Source organism: Oncorhynchus tshawytscha, linkage group LG20 (genome assembly GCF_018296145.1).
Source record: "Oncorhynchus tshawytscha isolate Ot180627B linkage group LG20, Otsh_v2.0, whole genome shotgun sequence".
NCBI lineage: Eukaryota > Metazoa > Chordata > Actinopteri > Salmoniformes > Salmonidae > Oncorhynchus > Oncorhynchus tshawytscha.
Window position 1 is genome coordinate 16,576,094 of NC_056448.1, and position 27,992 is coordinate 16,604,085.

General features: G+C 43.9%; 2 protein-coding genes across 8 annotated transcripts in view; both read right to left on the reverse strand.

The window, feature by feature from the left end:
• LOC112219368 (guanine nucleotide exchange factor VAV2) overlaps positions 1 to 27,992 on the reverse strand; it is a 1,336,992-nt gene that overhangs the window by 298,053 nt on the left and 1,010,947 nt on the right. The window lies entirely within an intron of this gene.
• On the reverse strand, positions 549 to 27,978 carry LOC112226288 (choline transporter-like protein 2). 3 transcript variants are annotated; one of them, XM_024390669.2, is made up of 22 exons: positions 10,175 to 10,545; positions 8,093 to 8,141; positions 7,910 to 7,983; positions 7,642 to 7,726; positions 7,400 to 7,484; positions 7,179 to 7,289; positions 6,886 to 6,946; positions 6,562 to 6,688; positions 6,379 to 6,462; positions 6,142 to 6,254; positions 5,843 to 5,974; positions 5,481 to 5,580; positions 5,228 to 5,320; positions 5,009 to 5,093; positions 4,588 to 4,850; positions 4,358 to 4,452; positions 4,084 to 4,187; positions 3,841 to 3,914; positions 3,672 to 3,742; positions 3,432 to 3,520; positions 3,211 to 3,295; positions 549 to 1,412 (listed from the first exon to the last, which is right to left on the reverse strand). In XM_024390669.2, the coding sequence occupies exons 1-22, from the start codon at positions 10,206 to 10,208 to the stop codon at positions 1,306 to 1,308; spliced, it is 2,121 nt and encodes a 706-aa protein (XP_024246437.1). In that variant the 5' UTR covers positions 10,209 to 10,545; the 3' UTR covers positions 549 to 1,305. The 3 variants fall into 3 exon arrangements, with proteins under 3 accessions (XP_024246437.1, XP_024246434.1, XP_024246435.1); XM_024390666.2 differs by lacking the exons at positions 549 to 1,412; positions 10,175 to 10,545 and adding exons at positions 1,721 to 2,627; positions 27,820 to 27,978; XM_024390667.2 differs by lacking the exon at positions 549 to 1,412 and adding an exon at positions 1,721 to 2,627 and having other exon boundaries at positions 10,175 to 10,549.

Here is a 27,992-nt window from a genome sequence, read left to right on the forward strand (position 1 = left end):
ACAAAGACCTGACCTCAATCCTATAGAAAATTTGTGGGCAGAATGGAAAAAGTGTGTGCAAACAAGGAGGCCAACAAACCTGACTCAGTTACACCAGCTCTGTCAAGAGGAATGGGCCAAAATTCACCCAACTTGTGGAAGGCTATCCAAAACATTCCACCCAAGTTAAACAATTTATAGGCAATGCTACCAAATACAGAGTGTATGTAAACTTCTGACCCACTGGGATTGTGATGAAATAAAAGCTGAAATAAATCACTCTATTATTCTGACATTTCACTTTCTTAAAATAAAGTGATCCTTATTGACCTAAGACAGGGACATTTTATTAGGAATAAATGTCAGGAATTGTGAAAAACTGAGCTTAAATGTATGTAAACTTCCAACATCAACTGTATAATTGATGATTGTAGAACAGTTCATTCTGTTTATAGATGCTTTACTTGTCCTTCAGAGAGCCGTGAGGATCCACAGCTGACCATTAAAACAGTTTAACTGACGATAGCTAAATAATCACATCTGCCCTGGCAGGCAGTCACACACAGGACTAAATGTACAAAACGTTTTATTTTCAGAAATCCACAGGAACTTAAACAGATCCACATACACGACTCATATTTTTCCCTGCTTTCAGCTTCACACCATCTGAATACATTCCTTTACCGCTCATTCCCTGGCAATTATAACAGAGAGCAAAGCATTGATGTTGAACAGCAGGTTAAAAAGGGGCTACAGTACTGTATTAATGGCTTTGGTAAGGACAAAGCAGAGAAAATATTGCAACAATTAAAAAGTAGTTATACAGTACTTCAAACAAGTTTAAAATGTATGTATTAAAATAATTGCATACAAATGTATAAAATACTTTACTAAATAGATCAGTTCTGTGCTCACCTTCATGTAACACACTCCCAAATAATATTCATAACAAAGCATGCTCATAACATACTGGCTTACAGCTGGTCTGATTACAGTAACGTACAACTATATTCAATAAGAACCACATTTGGTTGATGGTTTTTGAAAATATACTTTAAAAAAATAACTATGATTTCATCCAAACCAAATAACAATGAAAAAAAAAACATCCTTGTAAGAAGCACTCTGCATGCAGCATTAAAATGACGCCTCACTCGACCACAGAGGACGGCAGCGATTGTTTGGACTTCTGGCAGCAAATTGCCACATAGGTACAGGATGAGTGACAGCATGAGGTCCTTGGCCAACCCGGTCTTTAAGGCATACTCCACTATATACAATTACACACCAGAGCTTTTGCTCTCCTCCACACCACATGGGAGAGCGCTACTCTGCTGGTTCAGGCTTGTTCTTCTTATTCAGGACTTTGAGGAGGCGGTCAGACATCAGGTAGGGTCTCTCCGCACTGCCATCGTTCCTCTCCAGGTCCTCCACTGAAGAATCAGGGAAAACATCATGAGACAAATATGAACATTATTTCAAAACGAAAAACTTGAACATTGTTACATTTCCAAGCAGTGGCCAGATCAGAACCAACTTGTGATGCATTAGCAAAGCTTCAAAGATTACACCAAGTTAAACAAATGCTTTAAGTCATTTCACATGTCATCCTACAAAACACAATTGGCCTGCTTTTGATAGAATTGGTCAAGTTTGCCTAGTCAAACCCAAAAGGAAGTTAGTTACCTTAGCGTGTTCCCCATCAACACAATGCAGAAAGAGAATGAGGAGGAATGGCAAATAACAGAAAGACTGGCAGCTTTAATCACTAGCAGACATACTACCAACATGCACAATAGCACGAGCGAGAGAAAGGAGATACTGCATTCAGTTAATGCTCATAGATCCTCAAAGTCTCCAGGGCAGTGCATCAAACAGACCTTGCTGACAGGCAAGCATTTCAAGGCAATAAGGGATCTGATTGCAATTGCTTTACAGAACAAAATGGAGCCGCTTCCCTCACAAGCGGAACTAAGAAATGCATTTCAGTATATACAAAACTACATATGGCTTTTATAGATCATTGAAAATATCAACATTTTAATAATGCACTAACAGCAGTAATACTAATGATGGTAGCATTGCAGAGATCTTTTGAATGCATTAACTGTAAACAATGTGATATGTAAGAGGTTCAATACATCAGACCAAAACGGATAGTCAATTAGGCACATTGTTGCTAGAAGGGAAACAACACTGTCGGCCATAGGAAACAATGTCAGAACTGCAACATGTTCACTAAAACATCAGTGGAATCCCTAGCATTGTTTATGGTTTGAAACTACTATCATTTGCCAACTCCAACCATTAAGAGCACATACATACTGGTGAAGCAGTTGACTTGTTCAAATTCAGGCTTTCATATCGATCTACCAATCATGAGTAGCATGCCCATTTCTACAAGACAGATCTGCAGGTGGAGATCTCGTCCACAGTGTCTTTGCTATGACTACTCCTAAACGTCCTGGTCTTTCTGCTGCATCGGAGGCTGCTATTGTTTCAGCTGGACGTGTTGGTCATCTGGCAATTGATGTGATGTGGCGAGGACTGGGTTGGCTCCTCTGTCTCCTCCAACAGAATGTCATGGAGCGAAGCTGACATGTAATACGGTCTTGCCAGAGAGCCATCATTTCTCTCCAGGTCTTCGCCTATGTGCGCATGCGTTAAATGGGGTCAAGGGATGGTTGATTGGAAAACAGGATGATGAAGGTGAAGGGTGGCATTAGTAAGGGAGAAAAACAATATGAATTGAGAAGGGAGAGAAAGAGAAAGTCAGTCAAAATTCCCAGCAAAAGCACCCATTCGCATTTTAAATGAATAGATCAACACCCAAACCTCCCCATTGTCTACAACCAGCAAGTTAACACTAGTCCTAGATAGCTGGGTTAGGATCAATAACTTAGCAATAAAGCATTATGAACACCAGAATATCATCATGCAATTCATCATTAGTGGCAGCCCAACACCATTAGCAGTGAAAGAGGTCATGAAGAAAGAGAGGAAGTCACCGTTTCAGGACAACATGAATTCTAGACACATTGGGACATCTTGACTTCAAAACTTGCCATTTAGTAAAGCTTTGAGATGTAAAAGAGTTGCCAACACGAGGCAGCCATTTCCTGAGTATACTGTGTACACCATAATCCTTTACCTTCTCATCACTGGTCCCTTGTGTTTGTGGGGGAAAGACCATGCGTAAAACAAGAGGGGGATGGTTCTACTGTTACTCACAGAAGCAGAGGAAGAGTGTGTCCACACACATGGCGTACACACTGAAGAAGCCGTGGGCAATAAGGTAGGAACCAACCACCACCGTCTGAGGAGAGAAACACACTCCAACCATTACAATACATAACACCGTAGGTTACACTCAGCTACATTTAAAATCATAGGTCAAACTACATGTCTTTGTACATAACCCACCAGACCCGGAGCATGGCTATGCTACTCACCAGGATGGGAACCCAGTAGTAGTGGAGGTTGGGCGCTGTGTTCTCAAAGGCCTTCACCCTCCCAGAGAAGAAGAAGAACGCAAAGATTCCTGGGAAACAGGACTGAAGAGTTCTCATCCAATAGCACAACTGGTTGTCAACAGTGAAACATAATAAAACTAAATACAATCATTAGAAGACTGGCCCTACTGAGAACGTGTTATCGTTCATCATGTTTCCTATAGAAACAGCCTCACTTACCCACAAGCCCCACGATGAGGAGTTTGCCCAGGAACAACAGAAAGTCTGTCACCTTGTCCAGGACGGCTACCCTGCAAGGTCAAACAGTGATACGTTGTGATGGATCATAGTCCATTTTGTAAAGTTCATTAAGTCAACACAAACATTAAGAAACAGCACACTCACTCACCTGATCATGTTCCTCATGAGAAGGAAGAAGGCATCTTTGGCAGACGTGCAGAAGTTCTTGCCATATATCGCCACCTGGAGGCAGCAGACTCAAATTCATAATCAAGCATAAACCAAACATTTTCCCACAGTTAGATGATCCAGGTGACAAAGCTCCTCTGCAATTGATTATATCCAATCTGACATGCATTTAACTGGGTGACATTGGGCACAGCAGGTGCATACAAACAGGTGGTACACGCACCATAATATAGGCATTTCTATTGATGAATTTGATGAATTTCTCCAGGCACCAGAAGCAGCACTTGAGACAGCACAGAAGGAACTTCGTGCACTTGTTTTGGGTTCCTTTAGGGGAGAATAACACACAGTAGGGCAGAACCAATCAGAGCCAACACAAGTACAAAAAAAAACATTCATACACAACTAGTGTGAAGTATGATGAGGGCAAACAATGACAGCTGTGTTAATAGCAACATACCGTACGTAGTACTGCTAATACAGGATCTATGGCTCACCTTGGAGCTTGTGGTCGATGTACTCCAGCAGAACCCTGATGATCTGGATGATGGAGAGGATGAGAGAGCCAAACGCCAGGGAACCTGTGTGATACCTGAGCAGGGGAGCGACGAGATGTCACTAACCAACCTTGAATGTTGTCAAGATACCCACATATGCAACAAAGCATCATGTACATATCTGAACACCCAACTTGGTTAGGAACAGGAACGTAAACAGTCACACACACCTGAGTGATCTGCCAAGGGATGAGAAGATGGGGAAGGCAGGCATGTCGTCAGGCTTGACGAAGGCCCAGTAGTAGGAGGCAAAGGCCCCAGCCAGGGTCATCTGACCCAGCGCTGTCACAAAGTTGGCACACCAGAAGAACAGGAAGACGTTGTAGAACTGCAGGCCGATCAGGTACTTGTGGTAGACCGTCTCTCCACCGTAGAAGGCAAACAGACACTTGGAGTCTGGGCACTCCGCCTTCATACTGGAGGTACTGAAGTTCTGGAGGAGACAGGTAGAGAAGAATCAACAGTGGACATTCTACCCATTGTATACACTTTTATCATGGGATGTGAGCCGATGGTTCAATGGATCCCCAATTAAGATCAGGCTGTTCGATGGTGATATACTGCATGGGCTAACGGAAAAGCAGGACTCACAGCTGGCTCGCAGATTTTCCTGGAGTGATCGCAGGCTGTCTCATTGAACACCTTATAGATGGGCTGATTGGAGGTGGACAGGAACCTGGCCAGAGGCTGTCAAGGTCTAGAACATGACCCAGAGAACTACACACCCCACCAAATACACATCAATCATTCAGAAGAGCATGTTGAGTTACTCAAGCCTATGAGTCATTTTTCTCCAAACATGAAGGATACACAGCGGTCACGGCCCAGTAGGCGATGACAATGGATAGGAGGGCAAAGGTGAACAAGGGGTAAAACAGGGCTGACATCACATACCCAATGGCCCTGTAAACAAAACATCACAGTTTAGCACTAGAAAGGTCTTATCCATCATCTATGTATTTCATCCCCCTTTAACGACAATGATCTAGCATTCAATGATCCTTTTCCAATCCAATCTCATTATAAATTGCTGTAAGTGCAGAGAGCGCTCTCGTTTCCTGACCTGCTGGCTTCTTTGATGAGGGCGATAGCGATGAGGATTCTATTCCTGAGGAAGATGAGCAGCAAAATGATGACGACCTCCACAATGGCCAGAATAATAACTAAGAGAATGGGAGAGAGAAAAGGCATAAAAACAAAATGGGGAATTCAGTCACAACCATTTATACAGGAATCCTAGTTGTCCTTAGTGTCAGTTTATGCTTGCGATAACAATGCAATATATCTAAGGGTTTATAAAAGTTACCTGGCTAACATTGATCCTGCTTCGTGATATACAGTAGAACTCTAATGTATTGGCCCAGGTGTATACCTCCTGAGCCACACTAGCTGTAAGGTTGAGAGGAGGTTAGTGGGGAGACTTACTGAAGGCCAGCCAGGTCTGTCTGATATGCAGGTACACAGAGAAGTCTGTCTGGAAGCCCAGGTCCTTTAGAGTGACATTAGAGCCTGCCTCTGACTTCAGGCTAACGTACTCCATGGAGCAGTGGAAGATGCCTGTGGTGCAATACAGAGCATGGCCACAAGAGGGACGTACAGCATTTAGATAGAGATTAGGGAAAGGGACACAGGATATGATTTTGTTGATTATAGAGAGTTTATATATAGAGATATGAACATTAAGAAACAACTCAAAATGGGACTTCTGTTGAACTGGTTTTTACCGTATCCAATGACCAGAATCACCATGACGATCATGACCCACACCATGATCCCGGCCAGGAAGCGTAGGAGGACGATGAAAAGGAGACTGATGAGCATGGCAATCACCAACCCTCTGAACCCCGACACAAAGACAAACTTGAGTGGCTACGTAACTGACTCTTTGCTGATCAAGTGCTTTGGAATTCAGTGTGAATGCATTACTGCACAATAGTGTCAAAGGGAAGATGCTGACTTACATTAGGATCCAGTACCAGGACTGGGTGTAATCCTCAAAGATCTTCATGACCACTTGTCGAGCCTCAATGACCACTGTGGCATTCCTATAGAAGAAAATGCAGTGACCAATGCTGATTGTAGATGTAGCACTAGCAACCATCACAGGAAAACATCATGCAAATTCTGTTTATCTGTGGACTCACTTGACCCCCGCCACCAGATCTTTGGCATCTCTAATGTTCCCCTCCCCGTCATCAAACTTAGAGTTATTTCCCACTGTGATCTCCCCTCCCTTCTTCTGGTCCAGGGCAGGGAAGCACCTACGGGTGACTGGAGGAAGAGGGTGAAGGAGAAGACACATGACAATAAGGGAGAGCAGCTCAAATAAATGTCTTTCACTTTTTTCAAATTCCGGAATTGTGGAGGATGGGCTGGCCAGATGGAGTGTTGGGAAGTTCAACTCAGAGGAATGGAAGAAGGGCAGGTAGACAGGATAGGGGAGCAAAAGAGACTAGAGCCATACTTACAGGGTTTACTTGGAGTCAGCATGGCAGGACACAGGCCAGAACTCAGGATCTGTGTTACAGTCTAAAACACACATGAACAACCAGCACTTAGTATCTCAACCATTGGTACGGCAATGTATATTCAAAGTTTGAATTGTCCACACTAAACTGCCACTGGGCACACTATTGTTGTAGAACAAAACACTGTCACATTCTTGACATTCTATACCAAGGAATCTTGACATTGTCATCCATGTTGATTTTGGAAAACTACTACGCCACCTATCTCAGATTCCTCTTCACATGCTACTCACCAGCCCCTCTAGACCCTCCTTGCAGAAGTTCTTATAATACTTAAAGTCCTCTTTATTGGTGTAGGCCTTCAGGAGCGTCAGGAACTTATCAGGGCATTTCTCCACACACATCTGATGGCAAAAGAAATGTTACCATGAGACAAGATAATACAAGTGCATAGTCATACATAAATAACATGGCGTTCAAGAAAGTATCAACTGAAAACAAAGGTTCAGGTCACCTGTGTGGTTGGGCACTGGAACTCCAGCAGCACCATGGGACTGGCACACTTCATGATGTTGAAGTAGAACAGCAGGGGCTTCGTCCTACAATAAAACACACACAACCAGTTGTTCAGAGAACAAGAGCAGGTTTAAAGAGAGTGAATGCCCAGGGGGGAATGATGGAGACAACCAACACATGTGAGTGTTAGTGATTGTCCGTTATGTATTCCACCGTGTATGAATGGTGAGGGCAGCTTACTCCAGAGGTGTGCCTGCCTGCCCACAGAACTGTCCTCTGCTGTCTGTGGGGTAGATCACCTTCCTGGGGTCTCCCTGGGACCAGGCTAGGGGAGAAGGGAACAATCAACAACAAAGAAACAATCAAATACCAGACATCTTTAACACACAGACATGCTTTAGGTGAGCAGCACTCAGAGACATACCCAAGGGCATGACTCCGAGTATACCCAAGTCCTTAATATGGGGTCAGTTAAGCTTGTTCGTGCCTATAGGACACATTTACTTACCCAGAATTCCCACTGCAACATAGCCCAGTATGCAAATAATGAAGAGGATGCAGCATACAATGTCAGTGCAGCCCCTAGAGTAAAGAGAGAGGGAGACATGGAAACGTTATGGGAACAATCGTTTTTAGATGTGAATGATGTGCCGTCCTGACTACAGTGTGGATGAACTGGCAATCCTCTCACCTGTTATAGATGGGGCCTTTGAAGGTGGGGTCATACTTTCTTGGTTCACCTAGATGGAAAGAACGCAAATATTGAAAAATACAGTAGGAATACCATTTCAGACAGTAAATGGCTTGCAGCGTAGAGGTTAAATGAAAGTGTACACACTGCAGGGCTGTCAGAAGACATTTCATAACCAAGAAGCACTTTGACACTGTTCCATGTGGGGGCGTCTGCCTCCTAGTTATACATTTCATGGGGTAAACAAAGTGGATTGCCCATGCGTCAACATTCTGCTCCCTTTACTGTTGGTCAGATTACAACCCAACAAATTCCTATATAGTGACTAAGCAGCTGCAACTTGAGAACCTGCAGTACCACAACACAGTCACCAGAGGTCAGCAACTCTACTGTGTGAGCACAACCTATTCATCAAATCGCTTTTTTTTGTGCTTACTTGGGGGTCTTTTCCCAACAATGCAGAGTTAAGATAAAATATAAAAATGGTGGAACGAGGAATAATACACAGTGAATACTGAATAACAATAACGAGTAAAAAGTAACATGGTTATATACAGGGAGTACCACAGTTGATGTGCAGGGGTACGAGGTAATTGAGGTAGCCATCTACATCAGAGGTGGTTGGTGACACCTTAATTGGGGAGGATGGGCTGGAGCAGAATGGTATCAAATACATCAAACATGGTTTCCATGCATTTGATGCCATTAATTTGCTCCATTCAGCCATTATTATGAAACGTCCTCCCCTCAGTAGCCTCCTGTGATCTACATATAGGTAGGGGTAAAGTGACCAAGCAACAGGATACATAAGACAGTAGCAGCAGCGTATGTGGGGAATGAATGCATGTGATGTCTCCTTCAGCCGATGCTGAAAAATGTTGATTCATGCCATGAAAAGGTTAAAAAAAAGTTTGTTCTTGTTAATGTTTCTTGATTTTCTCAACTTGATAACATCCCCCAAATTAAACTTGGCTGTAAACCAGTGCACAATATTCTCTCCCTTTCACACCCAATACAATGTGTAACCTGGATCTGAACCCTGGAGTTCCAACAGGGCGAGGAGGAGCACAGAGACGACAGACTCTCCACATCTGCCATCAGCCCACATCAATCAAAGTTAACTAGAGTTACTGTACAAGGAGGGAATGGAGATGTCATGAGCAAAACTACATTCACTCATTGCCAGTTCTAAATCCTCAGACGCCTAAAAGGAGGCATTAAAGTCAACTACATTTAGGACTAGATGAGAAAGGGTACGATTATAACAAAATCAGTCAGAAGTGCTCAAGTTGTGCCATACTGAATCTCAACTTCCCAGAACATCAATAATCACAGTCTTAAGGTGGATGAACCACTGGGTCTAGGCTAGATACTATAGAGTATGATGTTCAGCATGGCGGCCATTAATAATGCAGAGCAGTGGTCAGGGTGCGGTTGCAGCATGCATTATAGTGGGCCTGCCCCATTCCACAAGCACAGAGATACAGAGTCTGGATGTTAAAGTGTTACATGGGCATAATCAGCCTGAGATGCCCTTCAAAGGCATGGTGGAAACAGCTTGCAAAGGGAGTGTAGACTGGAGCAAAGTGAGGAAACATTTGCCCAAAACAACAATGGCTGACGCATTTATATTTTTTCAGGGCTGAAAACAAATCATGTTTCATGCCAATTTTTCAGTCCAGTCCTTATATACACACACAATGCAGCAGCATTTGATAAAAGAGAGAAAACATTCTGATACACACGCACTTGCATTTATCCACACACACATGTATGTATAATCAGCAGGTTTAACCCACACCCATTCTCAGACATGTTTTCATAATGCCAATACTAGAGGTGTAGTTTCACCCAGTGCCGATCTTCTCTAGAGACAAATTACACCACCCTTTAACAAGCTCCAACTGATTCGTTAAAACATTCAAGCAGTGAGAAAAGCTCTATCCCACTTCAAGAACTTAAGCTACAACCAAACCAACCATCATAAAGACACAAACAGCTTTTCACAAGATTAAAAAAATGTAAAACCACATTGGAGCAATTAGAAGAAACTAAAACCAAGTTGGCGCAATTAGAAGTTACCATGCTTTCCGTAATAGGGTTGCTCCTCAGGCATCTTTAAATTTCTTTCTGGTAGTCAGCTTATAAAGGACCAGAACACTCTCCCTCTTTTTCTTCAGCCCTTTTTTGCTTCACTTCCTTTTCCTGCCAACTGGTGTGTTTAAGAACGTGAGAGAGACAGGTATTGTGGGAAGAAACTTGTCCAACCTGTCTGCAACAGCTCTGAGCACACCCCTGTTCCTCAGAGTCCACCCACTGCCCAACCCCCCAACAGCTGCCTAGCTCAAATCTCTAGTCCACCTGTACCTTTCTCTTCCCCTTTTTCCTCCACACAGAGCTCTTTTTGTCTGTGTTTCTCTCACTTTCTGCCTTTGTTCCTGGCTTTCTTTACCTCTTTCACACTCTCTCTCTCGCCAGAGTTTGGTCAGGTAGCTCACCTACAGGGAAGGGTGGGAGCACAAACGAGGCAAAATGGGTGGAGACAATTCCTTGTTTTTCACTACACTGACTCTCCCCTCCCCCTCTGTGAAAAAGCTGCTGGATCTTTGTGGATCCCAAGCAAACTACACAGGAATGATTAAACGCATGTGTTTGGAGGAAAAACAAAAAGCTGTTGCACTGGAGACCGATGAGACTCCGGTGGGCTGGTTATAATACTGGATAGATGAGCGCTTTAATCAAGATCTCCAGCCCTGAAGCTATTTAGACTGTCAAATGAACACAAAGCTATATTTTGATACCTTATTTGACTTCTAGAGCTATCTTAAATGGCAATTCTGATATTTCTCCACTAATTGGCCTTTTGAAAAATCAGATCAGCTCTGAAAAAGAACTGGGCCCATTGTTGGTTCTAACAATAAACTCAACCTTAAGATGCTATTGGAAAAACGGGCCCTGATGTGAAAGATCTGATGTGGTTGGTCAAAAGACCAAGTTGTGGAAAAAAATATCAGAATTGGGCTGCCTGTGGAAACGCAGCCTTATTTACTTATTTCTAGCCGTCACTTCTTCTACGTTTGAATAATTATTGTCACACCAGGGCTGCGTTTAGTATGTTGTATGTTTAGTAGTATGTACTGAACGGCCAGGTGAAAAGGGGGGTTGGATTGTCGTTTGGGGAAAGCTGTATCATGGCCTCTGACCTTTAAATACGTTACTCGTTGCATCAAGGCACGCCTCGCCACACCCACCAAACCGGAGCAAATGTACCTCAAAGTCTGTTCAAAAACGTACAAGCGTCAGTACAAACCGTTTCTGCAACGTAGCAAACGTTCAAGCAAACTGAGCGCACCTCTGCCCAATCGATTATTCACAAATTGCATTAAATTCAAAGCGGCTCATTAGGAAGTTCATTATAGCCAAAGATTGTCTATTATATTGACAAGATAGACATGTGACTGCTCTGACAATGGAAATACATATCCTCCAACATGGAAGGCAAGCAGGAGGAGGGACCATTATAGCCAATGAGAGGGCAGATAAACTTGTGAATAACGGGCCATAGAGATAGATAGAGGACTCATCTTTGTATCTGTGCCATTATATTGTCCGTGACAGCATGGCATCTCAATTTTAAGGTAGTACATTTTCTTCTTCTTCATTGGCTGATTGCTTCCAACTCATAGGAATCCCCACCCAGTTTACTACTTTAAAAATGGTGGAAGTCCTCAATGGCTAAATCAATCAGGGCTTGACATTCACTTTTTTAGCCAAGTGGGACAGATTTTTTTAATTGTCCGAAAGCTCAAGTCACTTGTACCCCCCTCCAAAAATGCCAAAAATATGACAAATGGTTTTGTATTATGCAAGTAACCACTTCACAAAATAACATGAATTATTATCACTGGTATTGACAATGGAAGGCTGCTGGTCTGATCCCATGTATTATACAGTATCTCCTGCCGTTGTGGCCTTGAGCAAGGCACTTAACCCCCACAAAGTCAAATACGCACCAGAGTCAGCTTATCAAGGTCCTATTGAGCAGTTGATTTTTTTGCAATGTACTGTTTTCACGCAAGGCTGGAGCAAAAGCCTGCACACCAAATAGCACTCCTGGAATCTCCTGGAGCATGATTGGCCACCCTGCAACATTACAATTACAACCAAATACTTTTTATGGAACCAGGGATCAAATGGTTAAGGTGGTTGAGGTAGCTAACTAAGATGTTTATCTATTTATAAGGTTCAAATATTCAGTGTTGACAGCATAAGAGTTACTTGTCAATAAACCTAGTCTAGGAATATTCTTGTAACTTTGTCAGAATTACATGGCCAGTGAATAGATTTTGAGCGTGTGAGAGACGGTTTTACAACCGGAGTTTGCAGCATTGGTTTCATCAACTGTGCACCCGTATCAACTGCATGTCAGGCCACGTCAGGCCACTTGCGACTATACACGAGTGCCGGTGGAAAGTTATTTTAGGACATCAGACATGACAATGACATTAATACATGCTAAAAGCTAGATAGTTAATGATTGAAATGATTTGTTTAAGTGTTATACACCTACCGGTGCCCAGCCAAACTACACAATATGTTTTGAATTGGCTATCTAGTTAGTCTTTTTGTATATCATTATTTGACCTGCTGCGCAAATCTCTCTCTCTCTCTCCTCTGGCAATGTCCCACTGGAACGCAGGTGATACACACACCATGACTTTCACAGGATTTTCATTCATGACTAAAATGAGCTATAACTGGGCAAATAACTCACTAACTAGCAATGAATATCAACAAATGTACATTTCAAAAACGCATCTCGCGACTGCAATATGTAAAGGCCTGTCAATGCAGGCCTAGAATATTATACTCAGATGCGCTCTGCTGAGATTGGGAGGACAGTGTGCAACACATTGCATCCGGAGGACACTGATCCAATTCTGATCGGAGTAACCGACTGTTTTTTACGTGTCCATTTGGACAACTTAAATCTATATTCTTCTTGTCCGACAATTGTTTTACTTGTCCCGGGCAAGCGGACAAGTATTAATGTCGAGCCCTGTCCATGATGAGTCCTCGATCTATCTCTATGAGAACAGGCACAATGCAGATATAAAGTTGTTTTTTTTCTTCCAAAGTTGCCGAAATGCCTTGTGTGTCCACTTCTATCAGTGCATTCGTAACAACCCAACCATTATGAAACTTCTATTCGATCAAATAAGCCTCACGTAGCAAATTAGCAATTACATTTGGTCACACTTTATTTGGATACAAACAGTGCAGCTATTCCCTCCGCAAGGCTATCAAACAAGCTAAACGTCAGTACAGAGACAAAGTAGAATCTCAATTCAACGGCTCAGACACAAGAGGTATGTGGCAGGGTCTACAGTCAATCACGGACTACAGGAAGAAATCCAGCCCAGTCACGGACCAGGATGTCTTGCTCCCAGGCAGACTAAATAACTTTTTTGCCCGCTTTGAGGACAATACAGTGCCACTGACACGGCCTGTAACGAAAACATGCGGTCTCTCCTTCACTGCAGCCGAGGTGAGTAAGACATTTAAACGTGTTAACCCTCGCAAGGCTGCAGGCCCAGACGGCATCCCCAGCCGCGCCCTCAGAGCATGCACAGACCAGCTGGCCGGTGTGTTTACGGACATATTCAATCAATCCCTATACCAGTCTGCTGTTCCCACATGCTTCAAGAGGGCCACCATTGTTCCTGTTCCCAAGAAAGCTAAGGTAACTGAGCTAAACGACTACCTCCCCCGTAGCACTCACTTCCGTCATCATGAAGTGCTTTGAGAGACTAGTCAAGGACCATATCACCTCCACCCTACCTGACACCCTAGACCCACTCCAATTTGCTCACTGCCCAAATAGGTCCACAGACGATGCAATCTCAACCACACTGCACACTGCCCTAACCCATCTGGACAAGAGGAATACCTATGTGATAATGCTGTTCATCGACTACAGCTCGGCATTCAACACCATAGTACCCTCCAAGCTCGTCATCAAGCTCGAGACCCTGGGTCACGACCCCGCCCTGTGCAACTGGGTACTGGACTTCCTGACGGGCCGCCCCCAGGTGGTGAGGGTAGGCAACAACATCTCCTCCCCGCTGATCCTCAACACTGGGGCCCCACAAGGGTGCGTTCTGAGCCCTCTCCTGTACTCCCTGTTCACCCACGACTGCGTGGCCACGCACGCCTCCAACTCAATCATCAAGTTTGCGGACGACACAACAGTGGTAGGCTTGATTACCAACAACGACGAGACGGCCTACAGGGAGGAGGTGAGGGCCCTCGGAGTGTGGTGTCAGGAAAATAACCTCACACTCAACGTCAACAAAACTAAGGAGATGATTGTGGACTTCAGGAAACAGCAGAGGGAACACCCCCCTATCCACATCGATGGAACAGTAGTGGAGAGGGTAGCAAGTTTTAAGTTCCTCGGCATACACATCACAGACAAACTGAATTGGTCCACTCACACAGACAGCATCGTGAAGAAGGCGCAGGATCGCCTCTTCAACCTCAGGAGGCTGAAGAAATTCGGCTTGTCACCAAAAGCACTCACAAACTTCTACAGATGCACAATCGAGAGCATCCTGGCGGGCTGTATCACCGCCTGGTACGGCAACTGCTCCGCCCTCAACCGTAAGGCTCTCCAGAGGGTAGTGAGGTCTGCACAACACATCACCGGGGGCAAACTACCTGCCCTCCAGGACACCTACACCACCCGATGTTACAGGAAGGCCATAAAGATCATCAAGGACATCAACCACCCGAGCCACTGCCTGTTCACCCCGCTATCATCCAGAAGGCGAGGTCAGTACAGGTGCATCAAAGCTGGGACCGAGAGACTGAAAAACAGCTTCTATCTCAAGGCCATCAAACTGTTAAACAGCCACCACTAACATTGAGTGGCTGCTGCCAACACACTGACACTGACACTGACTCAACTCCAGCCACTTTAATAATGGGAATTGATGGGAAATGATGTAAATATATCACTAGCCACTTTAAACAATGCTACCTTATATAATGTTACTTACCCTACATTATTCATCTCATATGCATACGTATATACTGTACTCTATATCATCGACTGCATCCTTATGTAATACATGTATCACTAGCCACTTTAACTATGCCACTTTGTTTACATACTCATCTCATATGTATATACTGTACTCGATACCATCTACTGTATCTTGCCTATGCTGCTCTGTACCATCACTCATTCATATATCCTTATGTACATATTCTTTATCCCCTTACACTGTGTATAAGACAGTAGTTTTGGAATTGTTAGTTAGATTACTTGTTGGTTATTATTGCATTGTCGGAACTAGAAGCACAAGCATTTCGCTACACTCGCATTAACATCTGCTAACCATGTGTATGTGACAAATCATTTGATTTGATTTGATTGATTTGATTTGGGATAGAGCATCTACAGATGGACTATCAAAATAGTCTAACCTTACATTTTTTTAGACCAAATTCGACATTTTCATTGACCTCCATACAAAAATACCTCACTTCGTGGGCTTATTTTCATGGACATATTTTGGGCTGAGTTAAACCTCACTTCCCCTATTCCTCTCTGTTATATCCAGGTGTGTCCTCTCAGAGCCATTGCATGTCATATTCATAGGTGTTTTCTACCCTCTTGTGGGAACATGACTGTATTACATTGGGTGGTTTCACCCAGCCTGGCTGGATATTCACATATCCATAACCACATCCCGTTGTGCCATTTCCTCTGCATTCACTGGGTTTGCACGCTAGCGGGATATTAGACTACTTTTTATTAAAACACATTTAGCAGTGAGCAATGAAAAGCAATCTCTATAACAATTCAATTTAGATTGCCTTTGTCTGAACCCAACTGGATGCTGTGTATGCTGTTGATAAAGACAGCTTATGGGGAAATTGAGTATGTTTCATGATGAGCTGTGTTTGGAAAATGGGTATTGATGAGAAGCTTCTGTTGGAATCTCTCCATACTCTTTCCAGGCAGTGTAGTCACTTGTTTTGGCCAATGGGATAGTCTATGTCATTCTGGGAATGGCCAATTTTCCCTTCATTACAAGTTAATGAGAGAGGGAGCCTTTGCTTTCTATCTCCATTTTCTGTAAAAACCCTACTGGCTCATTATTACATGCACAGTAACAGACTGTTACAAGCTACCAGCACAAAATAGTCTCAACATCTCGATGGGCTATGCACAGGGAGCATATTTCACCCTGCAAGAGTTGGATCTCCACTGAATACATAATATGGGTATGACATAAATTCCCACATTTCAGTGTCACATTTTCTCTATGGCTTGAAAAAAGGTATTTAAAAAAGCTACAGCACATTAGGAACAAGAGAACAACGTGGTATTCTGTTGGGGAAGCATGGTGAGTGGGAGTGTGCTGTCAGGGCCTGCCAGCTTTAATCCATTAATGCATCCTCAGTTTCACTACATTGTCATGGCCGTCGAATGAAGTAGACCAAAGCGCAGCGGGGTGAGCGTACGTAATCCTTTTGTTCTTAAAACACTTGAACAAAATAACAAAGAGCAAACCGACAACAAACAGTTCTGTCAGGTACAGAAAATAACTACCCACAAAACACAGGTGGGAAAAAAGCTGCGTAAGTATGATTCTCAATCAGAGACAACGATAGACAGCTGCCTCTGATTGAGAACCACACCTGGCCAAACACAAAGAAATAGAAAACATAGAAATAAAGAAACTAGAATGCCCACCCTAGTCACACCCTGGCCTAACCAAAATAGAGAATAAAAGCCTCTCTATGGCCAGGGTGTGACATACATTCACTATCAGGACAAATGTTATTTGCTACATCGGTTGTTTATTAGGGTACACTACTGTGGCTAGATGTTTCCCAGGAATATGCACAAAGAAATAGATATACAGTGGGGCAAAAAAGTATTTAGTCAACCACCAATTGTGCAAGTTCTCCGACTTAAAAATATGAGAGAGGCCTGTAATTTTCATCATAGGTACACTTCAACTATGACAGACAAAATGAGAAGGAAAAAAATCCAGAAAATCACATTGTAGGATTTTTAATGAATTTATTTGCAAATGATGGTGGAAAATAAGTATTTGGTCAATAACAAAAGTTTATCTCAATACTTTGTTATGTACTCTTTGTTGGCATTGACAGAGGTCAAATGTTTTCTGTAAGTCTTCACAAGGTTTTCACACACTGTTGCTGGTATTTTGGCCCATTCCTCCATGCAGATCTCCTCTAGAGCAGTGATGTTTGGGGCTGTTGCTGAGCAACACGGACTTTCAACTCCCTCCAAAGATTTTCTATGGGGTTGAGATCTGGAGACTGGTTAGGCCACTCCAGGACCTTGAAATGCTTCTTACGAAGCCACTCCTTCGTTGCCCGGGCGGTGTGTTTGGGATCATTGTCATGCTGAAAGACCCAGCCACATTTCATCTTCAATGCCCTTGCTGATAGAAGGTTTTCACTCAAAATCTCACGATACATGGCCCCATTCATTCTTTCCTTTACACGGATCAGTCGTCCTGGTCCCTTTGCAGAAAAACAGCCCCAAAGCATGATGTTTCCACCCCCATGCTTCACAGTAGGTATGGTGTTCTTTGGATGCAACTCAGCATTCTTTGTCCTCCAAACACAACAAGTTGAGTTTTTACCAAAAAGTTATATTTTGGTTTCATCTGACCATATGACATTCGCCCAATCTTCTTCTGGATCATCCAAATGCTCTCTAGCAAACTTCAGACGGGCCTGGACATATACTGGCTTAAGCAGGGGGACACGTCTGGCACTGCAGGATTTGAGTCCCTGGCGGCGTAGTGTGTTACTGATGGTAGGCTTTGTTACTTTGGTCCCAGCTCTCTGTAGGTCATTCACTAGGTCCCCCCATGTGGTTCTGGGATTTTTGCTCACCGTTCTTGTGATCATTTTGACCCCACGGGGTGAGATCTTGCGTGGAGCCCCAGATCGAGGGAGATTATCAGTGGTCTTGTATGTCTTCCATTTCCTAATAATTGCTCCCACAATTGATTTCTTCAAACCAAGTTGCTTACCTATTGCAGATTCAGTCTTCCCAGCCTGGTGCAGGTCTACAATTTTGTTTCTGGTGTCCTTTGACAGCTCTTTGGTCTTGGCCATAGTGGAGTTTGGAGTGTGACTGTTTGAGGTTGTGGACAGGTGTCTTTTATACTGATAACAAGTTCAAACAGGTGCCATTAATACAGGTAACGAGTGGAGGACAGAGGAGCCTCTTAAAGAAGAAGTTACAGGTTTGTGAGAGCCAGAAATCTTGCTTGTTTGTAGGTGACCAAATACTTTATTTTCCACCATAATTTGCAAATAAATTCATTAAAAATCCTACAATGTGATTTTCTGGATTTTTTTTTCTCATTTTGTCTGTCATAGTTGAAGTGTACCTATGATGAAAATTACAGGCCTCTCTCATCCTTTTAAGTGGGAGAACTTGCACAATTGGTGGCTGACTAAATACTTTTTTGCCCCACTGTACCACTGTTTCTCTTGTGGACAGAGAGCTCATTGTATAGTGTACTACACAAGGCAGTTTTGCTTCTGGTTGTCTTGACCTTCTGGTTTTCTTGACCTCGCTTTGCAAATGTTCTATTGTTTCCTGAGTCGAGTTTCTCCTCAATATTATCCTTCCTCCCTAGCCTCTCAATAGTGAAAATGACCATAAATAAGGTCAACCTTCCAATAAATGTTTCATCTGTCCACCATGCCTGTATTTATACCCATACCGATATCTACAGTGCTCTATGTACAGAATATATTGTGACTGTCATGCTGAATATGTGTATGCACATATCTGGAGAGAACATAAATAATGTATTTTGTTTGGGACTGGTGAACAGCACTGCACATAAACAGTATGCACTCATCCAATGTGCACTTCTCCTGAGTCAACTATTATACAGAGCATTTGGAAAGTATTCAGACCCCTTCACTTTTTCAACATTTTGTTACGTTACAGCCTTATTCTAAAAGTGATTAAAATGTTTTTTTCCCCCTCATCAATCTACACACAATACCCCATAATGACAAAGCAAAAACAGGTTTTTCAAAATTTTGGCAAAAAAACTGAAATATCACATTTACATAAGTATTCAGACAGCTCTAGGAAGAGTCTTGGAGGTTCCAAACTTCTTCCATTTAAGAGTGATGGAAGCCACTGTGTTCTTGGGGACCTTCAATCCTGCGGAACTTGTTTGGTACCCTTCTCCAGATCTGTGCCACGACACAATCCTGTCTCGGAGCTCTATGTGCCTTTCCAAATCATGCCCAATCAATTCAATTTACCACAGATGGAAACATCTCAAGGATGGAAACAGGGTGCACCAGATTTACAACAGATGGACTCCAATCAAGTTGTAGAAACATTTCAAGGATGGAAACAGGATGCACCTGAGCTCAACTTCGAGTCTCATAGCAAAGGGTCTGAATACTTATGTAAATAAGGTATTTCTGTTTTTATTTTTAATAAATTTGCCAACAATTCTACAAACCTGTTTTCACTTTGTCATTCTGGGGTATTGTGTGTATTGATGAATATTTTTTATTTATTTAATCCATTTTAAAATAAGACTGTAACGTAACAAAATGTGGAAAAGGGGAAGGGGTCTGAATACTTTCCCGAAGGCACTGTATACTCCTGAGAAAAGAGAAGCATGATGTTATATCAACTCAGTAGGCTATAGTAGCAGTCTGTCTGTCTCTCATTACAGTAAGTGCAGTAGTAGAGTGTTGACTGAGTGCAGTATGTATGACCGTTTCCCTCATAGGGAGTGTTCAACATCAAGATAAGATTGACTTGACCAACAGCAGATAACATAACTACTTCCGAGATATCGAAACTAGATATGGAGCCTTGTTGGTGGTTAGGGTAGGGAAGTGTGCCCTCTCTCCAAATATCTCTGCTAGTAAAAACAGCATCCCCTTTTTAGTCTGGACTAGATGTCTGTACACTTTGGGTCAGGGTTCAAATTACAGAGCTACCAGGACACCCACATAAACGTTACAAATATCAATGTTGGTCCAGTCCACTATTTTTAGAGCATCCCAAGAGACAATATGTAATTCCATCCCTGCTCTGGACTAAAATCCTAAACAAAACTCTGCTGTAACAATGAATATAAGAGGCTCCTGAATCCTAACCATCTCCTCTTCTTCAGTTTCCACTTTCTGAAGCCTGCTGGATAAACAGGCCCATCTTCCTGAGGAGAGAGTGTCACCTCTACTGTCTGTCTCCCTAATTTACTCCAGTGAGAGACTCTCTCAGGGACAACAGACAGCACTGCACTTCAATGAAACAGACGCCCATTCATGTCTTGTCTTTGTTGTTTTCTCCATTGTGCTCATAGCAGAGATAGATAGGCCAGAGCCTCAGCACCAACCCATTAGGCAACATCAATTAGATGACTTGGCTATGTTTTGATAACATTGACAAAGAAACATGATTAGACTCTCTAAATGTCTGCTAAATGAACCTAATTTCCAAAATAGTGCTCTATTTTTGCACCCCTTACTCGTGGCTCTGATTCAGCTACAAAAATCTACAAAACAATGCAGAATTCCAAAGAGTATAGGGGTTTTTCACCTTCCAAACATCCAGATGTGTAAGGGGTGCGTAACCGGTGGTAGGGAAGTCAGACGCAGGAGAGCAGAACTTGGTAATAGCCGGAGAAGTTTAATAGCAAAACCAACGGCAAAACCAAGACAAAACAAATGGAAAATGAAAAGTGTATCGATGATGGCTAGAAGACAGGCGACGCCGACCACCGACTGCCGCCCGAACAAGGAGAGGACCCGACTTTGGCGGAAGTCATGACAGTACCTCCCTTGACCCACGGCTCCAGCAGCGCTCGATGCCGGCCTCTGGGATGACCCGGAGGGCGAGGCACCGGGCGATCCGGACGGAGACGGTGGAACTCCCGCAGCATTGAGGGGTCCAACACGTCCTCCACTGGAACCCAGTACCTCTCCTCCGGACCGTTCCTTCCCACTCCACGAGGTACTGAAGGCCCCTCGCCCGACGCCTCGAATCCAGGATATAGCGAATGGAGTACGCCGGGGCCCCCTTGATGTCCAGAGGGGGCGGAGGAACCTCCCGCACCTAAGACTCCTGGAGCGGGCCAACCACCACTGGCCTGAGGAGAGACACATGGAACGAGGGGTTAATACGGTAATCAGGGGGAAGCTGTAACCTATAACAAACCTTGTTCACTCTCCTCAGTACTTTAAATGGCCCCACAAACCGCGGACCTAGCTTCCGGCAGGGCAGGCAGAGGGGCAGGTTCTGTGTCGAGAGCCAGACCCGGTCCCCCAGTGCGAACACCGGGGCCTCACTGCGGTGACGGTCTGCGCTGGCTTTCTGGTGCAGCACGGCCTGCTGGAGGTGAACATGGGCGGCGTCCGACCCAACCAAACAGCGCACCGTCCGACCGATCCCAGGATGACCAGAGGAGGGTGACGTGTGGGCCCAATAGATCAACCAGTCACGGACAGCAGACGGAATGGTCAGTCCAGATGAGAAAAGGGTGTTTAGCCCCTTCAAGGCAATGTCTCACACCTTCAGAGCCTTGGCGACAGCCAACAGCTCCCGGTCCCCCACGTCATAGTTTCGCTCCGCCGGGCTCAGCTTCTTCGAGAAGAAGGCACAGGGGCAGAGCTTCGGTGCCGTACCCGAGCGCTGAGAGAGCACAGCTCCTATCCCAGCCTCGGAAGCGTTCACCTTCACATGGGGTGGTAATCGATGGGGTGGTAATTGAGTCGCCTTCTTTTTGGAGAAGGCGAGAGCCAAATCGGCATATTCAGGGGGAATGCGCACGGTGGAGACCTGGTCTGGACTTTCCACCATAGTAGCACCAACGGAAACGCCTAAACACCTCCCCGAGCACTCTCGCGACCACCCCGTGAGAGCCCTCCGTTGCCAAGAAACAGTGGGGTCATAACAAGCTAACCAGGGTAGGCCTAGCACCATGGGAAACACAGGAGAGTCAATGAGAAAGAGACTAATTCTCTCCTTGTGACCCCCTGTGTCACCATACCCAGAGGAGCGGTGGCCTCCCTAATCAACCCTGACCCTAATGGTCGACTGTCTAAGGCGTGAACGGGGAAGGGCACAGCCACAGGAACAATGGGGATCCCTAAACTAAGGGCGAACGATCTGTCTATAAAATTCCCAGCCGCACCTGAATCAACGAGTGCCTTATGCTGGTAATGCAGGGAAAACTCAGGGAAAGAAACATACAAAAACATGTGTGCAACAGAGGGCTCTGGGTGAGAAGGGTGCCGGCTCACCTGGGATGATGCCAGAGTGCCATGCCTGCTGCCTCGATCCCCAGAGGACCCAACCCGGCACAGACCGGCAGTGTGACCTCTGCGGCCACAGATGGTGCATGAGTCGGAACCTCCTCCAGTCTCCCTACGCACCTCCCAGCTCCATGGGTACCGGAGCGGCGGTGCTGGGGATGGAACCGATAGAACCCGATCTGGACGTCCGTGGGTGGCCAGCAGGTTATCCAGCCGAATGGACAGGTCCACCAGCTGGTCGAAAGTGAGGGTGGTGTCCCTGCAGGCCAACTCCCAACGGACATCCTCGCGCAAAACTGCAGCGATAGTGGTCGATCAGGGCCCTATCGTTCCATCCTGCGCCTGCGGCCAGGGTCCCGAAAATCCATGCCGAACTCCTTGGCGCTCCTCGTCCCCTGCCTCTCATGGAAGAGACGTTCACCCGCCGCTCTACCCTCGGGTGGATGGTCGAAGACTGGTCCAGCGCCACATCTCCTTCTCCCCACACGGCGTTGGCCCACTCCAAGGCTTTCCCAGAGAGGCACGAGATGAGGGCAGACACCTTCTCACGACCTGAAGGAGCCGGTGGACGGTTGCCAGGTAGAGGTCGAGCTGTAACAGAAAACCCTGGCAGCGTGCAGCCGTCCCGTCATACTCCCTGGGAAAGGCGAGACGAATCCCACTGAGACCGGGTGAAGGGGGGGTGAGTAATGGAGACCCTGGTTGTGCTGGTGAAGGCACTGGAGGAACTCTGCCTCTCCCAGCGGTCCATAGTTTGGACAACGTGGTCCATGGCGGCGCCGAGATGGTGGTGCATCACTGCATGCTCCTGGATGCACTCCTCCACCCCTATTCCAGGGGCACTTGCTCCTGCTGACTCCATATAGTTGGTGTGGGATTCTGTAAGGGGTGTGTAAACGGTGGCAGAGAAGTCAGACGCAAGAGCGCAGAACTTGGTAATAGCCGGAGAAGTTTAATAGCAAAACTAACGGCATAAAAATAACAAGATATTGGGTACAAAAACCCGTCGCGCACCAATCAACACGTGGACAAGCACTTACAATAAACAATCCCACACAAAGACATGGGGGGAACAGAGGGTAAAATACACAACAAGTGATTGAGGGAATTGAAACCAGGTTGAGGAAAAACAAGACAAAACACGAAAATGAAAAGTTGATCGATGATGGCTAGAAGACCAGCGACACCGAGCGCCGAGCGCCGCCCGAACAAGGAGAGGACCCGACTTCGGCGGAAGTCGTGACAAGATTTGACAGACCAGACCAGCTGTGGGAGGGCAGCCAAGTTCAACAGCGATGACTACCAGTCAGGAAGAGGAAGGGTATACCACACAAATAGACCGGGGTTCCTAATGATAACAGCAAGGGTGGTCCTATAACTCAACATCACTATTACAGGAATTGGCCTCTGCTTCTTCTCTTCTCCTCAGGCCCCATGACTATCCCTAATAACATCAAACACTCAGGCTGTCTGCTGTCTGAATGGAAACAAAACGTAACTTTTGTTGGGTTAATAAGTCCCATGAGTATGTTTGGACCAGACTGTGATCAAGCAGATTAAACAATAATAATTGGGGCTAGTTGGGAACACTTTTCTCCTTCCCTAGAGGCATGCCACTGGGCACAGACATCAATTCAACATCCATTCCACGTTGATTCAATGTAATTTCATTTAAATGTTGTGGAAACAACATTGATTCAACCAGAGTGTGCCCAGTGGGATGCCTGTTTATTCAATACAGTTGTTGAGTAAAGCGACAATGTGGGAAGTGATAACAGGATGACAGCTGTTGTAATAGAAAACAGCTGGATTGGACTTCAAATGCAAATGTTCATGAATAGCACAACACTACACTATTGCTACACTCTTAGAAAGAAAGGTGCTATCTAGAACCTAAAAGGGTTATTTGTCTGTCCCCATATGGGAACCCTTTGAAGAATCCTTTTTGGTCCTAGGTAGAACCATTTTGGTTCCAGCCAGAACCTATTTGAGTTCCATGAAGAACCCTTTACACAGAGTGTTCTACATGGAACCCAAAAGAGTTCTACCTGGAATCAAAAAGGTTCTACCTGAAAACAGAAAGGGTTCTCCTATGGGGACAGCCAAAGAACCCTTTTGGAACCATTTTTTCTAAGAGTGTAGCTAGACCTTGCCAGAGCTTGAAATAAAGATCAGAGAGACTCTGGATCAAATTTCAAACCACTCTCCTAAATATGTCTTATAATTACATATAAACTAAGACTGCACAGGGCTGTAGGCTGTCTGATCCTGTCAGTTCCCCTGTTATTGAGGTTTCCTGATATGTGTTGGCCTGAAATTACTCCATGATGTGAAATGGGGATGACTATGTTAGATCGCAGCCTTAACCCCACTGTATTTCTGAGGCAGTCCTATTATACCATGAAAACCTAAATTACAACCATATGAATGTATCTACAACATTAGCACATGGGAGAGTCAGGGTCAAAGGAATGTTGAGCAATGCTGGGGGAGATTTTGAAAACAATTTCTTCATAAAAACAGATACAATCTTTAACCAAGTGAGGACTGTTCATTTCTGCAAGGTGGTAGCCTGTGTCAAACTCCCCATAGTTACGTTTGTTGTCCTTTGCCTTCTTATGTGAAACCCTGACAGATTTCCATTAAATGCAGAAAGACTTACGAACATACGAACGCAAAACAAACGCACAAGGAACTTACAACGAAGAAGAAAAACGAAGGGCCTCTATAAGTCCTCTGTCTAACAATCATTACACTATTTATAACCACACAAACACATAATACCTGATTATCACTAAATATGCTTCCTACTGGTCAGATTCTAATACATCTGCACCTCCATCATTATTTTCATTTAAGAGTTACTACACTGAATTTGACAGTCATTTGAGAGAGTCATTTATGTCACAATATAATGCTAGAGGTCATTAACCCCACAACTTTTCACAGAATGTCTTCAACTTTATTTCCTGCCAAGTCACAGCTTACTATTCCCACAATGCAGTTTGATGCTCAGCTGTCTTTTACTCCCATCAAAATCTTGCTCTGTTGTTGACCTGACTGCTTGTTTGTATGAGGGTTATAACACATTCCTAAATCCTGTATAGAGGGAAGAGGTAAACAGTGCTGTATACTAAATAGTAGCCTATACTGAGGTTGTAAAATCTATTGTGCCAGGAAGAGAGGAAAAAGTATTGGATAATGAAAGAGAGGATTTTAAATAATAAATGAGTCATCATAGGACAGGCAGAGGGAGGAAAAGGCTGTGTGCAGAGGAAAGAAGAAAAACACAGCTTTCATATGGCTGGAGAGGGGAGACAGCTAACAAGTCAACCATTAATCTCGCCTTATCCCTCCTCCATGTTGTTCACAGGGTCCTGCAAACCCCAACAAAAAAAACAAAACACAAACAGTGAAAATTAGAAACTTACTCATTTATGGGTTTTTCTTTATTTTTACTATTTTCTAATTGTAGAATAATAGTGAAGACATCAAAACTATCAAATAACACATATGGAATCATGTAGTAACCAAAGAAGTGTTCAACAAATCAAATATATTTTAGAATTAGATTCTTCAAAGTAGCCACCCTTTGCCTTGATGACAGCTTTGCACACTCTTGGCATTCTCTCAACCAGCTTCACATGCTTTTCCAACAGTTTTGAAGGAATTCCCACATATGCTGAGCACTTGTTGGCTGCTTTTCCTTCACTCTGCCATCCAAATCATCCCAAACCATCTCAATTGGGTTGAGGTTGGGTGATTGTGGAGGCCAGATCATCTGATGCCGCACTCCATCACTCTCCTTCTTGGTCAAATAGCCCTTACACACCCTGGAGGTGTTGGGTCATTGTCCTGTTGATAAACAAATGATAGTCCCACTAAGCGCAAACCAAATGGGATGGCGTATCGCTGCAGAATGCTGTGGTAGCCATGCTGGTTAAGTGTGCCATGAATTCTAAATAAATCACAGACAGTGTCACCAGCAAAGCATCCAGATTGACTGAAGTAATGATGGACTGTCATTTCTCTTTGCTTATTTGAGTTGTTATTGCCATAATATGGACATGTTTTTTACCAAATAGGGCTATCTTCTGTATACCACCCCTACCTTGTCACATCATAACTGATTGGCTCAAACGCATTAAGGAAAGAAATTCCACAAATTAACTTTTAACAAGGCACATCTGTTAATTGAAATGGATTTCAGGTGACTACCTCATGAAGCTGGTTGAGAGAATGCCAAGAGTGTGCAAATTTTGAAGAATCTTATATTCTGATTTGTTTAACACTACTTTGGTTACAAAATGATTCCATGTGTTATTTCATAGATTTTACATCTTCACTATTATTCTACAATGTAGAAAATAGTAAAAATAAAGAAAAACCCTGGAATGAGTAGGTGTGTCCAAACTTTTGACTGGTACTGTATATTTAAAGTCCAAATTACAAGCGTGGAGTCGGACTCTATCATTTTGGTAGAGGTTTGTCTACTTCAGCAGAGATTCTTGCTCTTTTTAGGCAGCATAAATTAACTAATGTATTATGAGAACATATCGTCAAGGAAAAACATTTCCCTTACATGAACAACAATTGTTTGGATCCGTTAACCTACCAACATCTTTATATTGCAGGGAATAGCAGGGTTTTCCTGACAATAGCTGAAACTATACACACAGTATCTTCTATAAATTCAGATTCAGACCCACCATGAGGCATTTTTTAATTAACTAATCTATATTCGGATGGTGGTCATTTTTCTGTCAGCACAAAACTGGTGAGTCGTTCTCTAGTGTGCCATACCAGGCTGAGGAATGTAGCAACTGAACACGCAAAGCCAGAGCAGGGACACTACAGCTTAACCCTAACAATAGTAAACTACATGTTTACTACTGACTAACTGGAAATGTTAAGAGAATTGAAAGAAACCCACATTCTATTTGAGAATCATATTGTATGATCATTTGAGGCTACAGTATTTGCATACAAGTGTGCAATTATTGTATGGAATGTTTATCAATAATATCATTGTTTGGCACAGGGATGAGACCTGGGCGTGGGAGTGTGAGAGAGGCAACAACCACATAGGCTAATCAAATGCAATGTGTAGACTAGCCCAAAACAGAAGCATAGACTATTACGTATGAAAATGATGGGGTAAATCAAATATGTAATAGCCCAATGCTGAGTTAAATTGTTACATGCAACCAGCACACACCAATACAATGTTGCATTCCACACTCCAGTCTTCTTCATACATGAAAACGAAACTATATGGGGCTGGTCGGCTAGCTATCCCAGGACAGTGAAAGCACTGTTAAAAGAGATATGGTAGCCTATATAAACTAAACAAGCTAACAACTTACCATACTTCGGTTTCTCACCCTCCAGTTCCATCATGAATTAGTGAGTCCACTTGTAAACTAAAATTGTAAGACTACATATATCCTAATTTCCAGTCCAAATGGTAGCCTACGGATAAAGTTACTGCGATGAAGTCCACTCCAAATCTGAATCAAACTCAAAACATTTAGCGAGA

Coding starts and splice junctions, on each gene's coding strand:
- LOC112226288 (XM_024390666.2), bottom strand. CDS start 27,853: ATGATGGAACTGGAGGGTGAGAAACCGAAGTATG. Junction 5,321..5,480: donor CTCATCAAAGAAGCCAGCAG/GTCAGGAAACGA, acceptor TTTTGTTTACAG/GGCCATTGGGTATGTGATGT. Junction 3,915..4,083: donor ATAGAAATGCCTATATTATG/GTGCGTGTACCA, acceptor TGCTGCCTCCAG/GTGGCGATATATGGCAAGAA.